This window comes from Mus caroli, chromosome 2 (genome assembly GCF_900094665.2).
Source record: "Mus caroli chromosome 2, CAROLI_EIJ_v1.1, whole genome shotgun sequence".
Taxonomy (NCBI): Eukaryota; Metazoa; Chordata; class Mammalia; order Rodentia; family Muridae; genus Mus; species Mus caroli.
In genome coordinates, this window is record NC_034571.1 from 112,107,941 (window position 1) to 112,110,647 (window position 2,707).

The window sequence follows — 2,707 nt, forward strand, 5'->3', positions numbered from 1 at the left end:
TAACAACAACAACAATAATAATAATAAATCTTTTTTGAAAGCCAAACAAACCAGGTGATGGTGGTAACAACAACAACAATAATAATAATAAATCTTTTTTGAAAGCCAAACAAACCAGGTGATGGTGGTACAGCCCTTTAATCCCAGAACTCTGGAGGCAGAGACAAGCAGATCTCTGTGGCCAGCCTGATCTACAAAGCTAGTTCCAGGATAGCCAATGCAACACAGAGAAACCATGTCTCAAAACAAAACAAAACAAAACAAAACAAAGCAAAGCAAAAAAACCCTACAGCTTCCAAGAAGTGTTTTAGTTCCACACAAATGTCTTTCTTCTGTAGACTTCATATCCCTGCTGTCAAGAATGAGCCCAGAGATCAAAGAGCTTTGATACAAAGAAGATGAAAGGGGAAAAAAAACATCTTATGGGTGGTTGAGATGGTTCAGCGAGTAAAGATGCCAGCCACCAAGCCGGAAAACCTGAGTTCAATCCCTGGGACCCACATGATGGAAGGAGAGAACAGACTCCCACAAGCTGTCCTCTGCTCTCCACAGGCCAGCTGCCCAAAGGCACAAGCACTCACACACCAAATAAACTAAGATATAAACCTAATAAAAATAAAAATTACATTAAAAAGGGAAAAAGAATTATATATTTAACACTTATTTACCGGCATTTTAATGACGATGATAGCAGTGATACAGTCATTGGGTACAAATGACATTTTCCAGTTAGCTGGATCCTGAGAGCATTTGGCATTACATTTGGTGTATCATGTTACCAAGCATTTATGGTGTCACTGTGGAACCCTCTACCTCCCAGCCCTTCCCCCATCTCTGGGCTTCTATCCTGTCCTTCCACTTCCTGTGGGAGAGTCCTTCACCCTTAGCTTCCACTTTTCTTTTCTCTCCAGCCCCCTGTAGCCAGCCAACCCCAACTGATAATATCCACCCCGACCTCTAAGTGTCCTTAAACCCTGCCCAATTCTATTGAAAGGCTCGCTAAGAGCTGTCACTTAACATGCTCAACCAGCCAGGCTGAAGCTGGGCGCTCCCTCCTGTGAAGCTATGGAAGGCTTGCTAAGCCCAACCTGGGCTACAGTGTAGGGCTCGGTCTCAAAATAAAATAAAAAAAAAATATGGGTCTTGGTGGTACACAAGACCCAGCACTAGGGAGGCAGAAGCAGACAGATCTCTGTGAATCCGAGGCCAGCCTGGTCTACAGGGTGAGTTCCAGGGCACCAGGGCAGCCTGGGCTACTGAGAATCTCTGTCTCAAAAAAAGAACAAAAAAAAAGAACAAGACAACCAAACCAAACAAACCAAAAATTAATTAATTAATAATTCCTGGGTATCGACCCAGGGTGGCAGAGGGGCAGGTTTTAATGCTCTAGGAACAAGGCCGTTCTGCGGTGGCTCGGTGGTCTCCACATTATCATGGCCTTGCGCAGAAAAGCACTAACATTTCCCGAACTTTCTACACCTCTACAGGAACAAGTGTCTGAACGCAAACCGTGGCTAAGGTCGCTACCGGGCTTCAGCCAGGCACCATGTTGTCCCTGTGCGAGGCCTACTGTCACACACACGGGGCCAGGCAAGGCCAGGCCGCCCTGGAAGGGTCTCCGGCCTCCCTCCATCCCTCCAATGACAAAAAACACACAACAAAACAGAAACAAAACGCCGGGTGTCGCTCAGGCTGGGTGGCCTACCTCGGACATCGAGTTCATCGCACCACGACTGTATGAGCCAGGAGCTACCACCGCCGACGAAGCCAACCTGAAGCGAAGCGGAAGGAAAAGGTGGTGAACCGGAAGGAATCGTGGGGCCACGGAACCCGGGGAACTCGGGGAGGAAACCCTTGTTTCACAGGGGTCCTCAGGACCGACGTGTGAGCCCTGGATGTGCCTAAAACCAGCCTCATCCAAAAGGACTCCTTTTAATTAACTCAGCTCTTTATTATTTCTGACTATTGCTAAAACTATCTTCTCAGTTTTACTGAGTAGGAAGAAACACGGTAGCCCAGGATGGCACGGAACTCACTGTGTAACCCACGCCAATGGCAAATTTGTGACAATCCAGTGCCGGGTTTATATATTTCTTGTTTGTTTGTTTGTTTTTCGAGGCAGGGTTTCTCTGTGTAGCCTTGGCTGTCCTGGAACTCACTCTGTAGACCAGGCTGGCCTCGAACTCAGAAATCTGCATGCCTCTGCCTCCTGAGTGCTGGGATTAAAGGCATGTGCCACCACGCCCGGCTTTTTCTCCTTTTATTTCTTTTTCTCCTCTTTCTCTTTCCTCTTTGCCTATGGCTCATAGTAAGTACAATGGTTAATATTGATTATCATTTTGACAGGATCTAAATACCCTAGAATATGAACTTCTGGGCATGTCTGTGATGGAGTTTCTAGAATGAGTTCATTAAGATAAGAAGATGCACCTAAATGTGGGCAGTGCCATTCCCTAGGCTGGGATCTTTGGATAAAGGGGAGAAATGAGCTGAAAACCAGGTCAGAATCTATATCTTTCTATTTCCTGACTGTGCATACATTGTAAACCCATTCTCTTTCTGTTAAGGTCTCCCTGCTATCATGGTTAGTGTTACTTGTGAAGAATCTAAAATAATCTAAGAGATGGGCTTCTGAGAATGCCTATGTGGAATTATCTTCATTGCCTTAGCAGAGACATGAAGAGCTGTTCCCTGTGTGTGGTACCAT

The 2,707-nt window shown here is 45.9% G+C and overlaps 1 protein-coding gene across 1 annotated transcript in view; it reads right to left on the minus strand.

The window, feature by feature from the left end:
* Rhov (ras homolog family member V) overlaps nucleotides 1–1,755 on the minus strand; it is an 8,777-nt gene extending 7,022 nt beyond the window's left edge. The window contains exon 1 of the mRNA XM_021156285.1: nucleotides 1,706–1,755. Within this exon, the coding sequence (XP_021011944.1) occupies nucleotides 1,706–1,723 (18 nt within the window). The 5' untranslated portion in view covers nucleotides 1,724–1,755. The remainder of the gene's footprint in view (nucleotides 1–1,705) is intronic.
* Nucleotides 1,756–2,707: the final 952 nt, after the last annotated feature.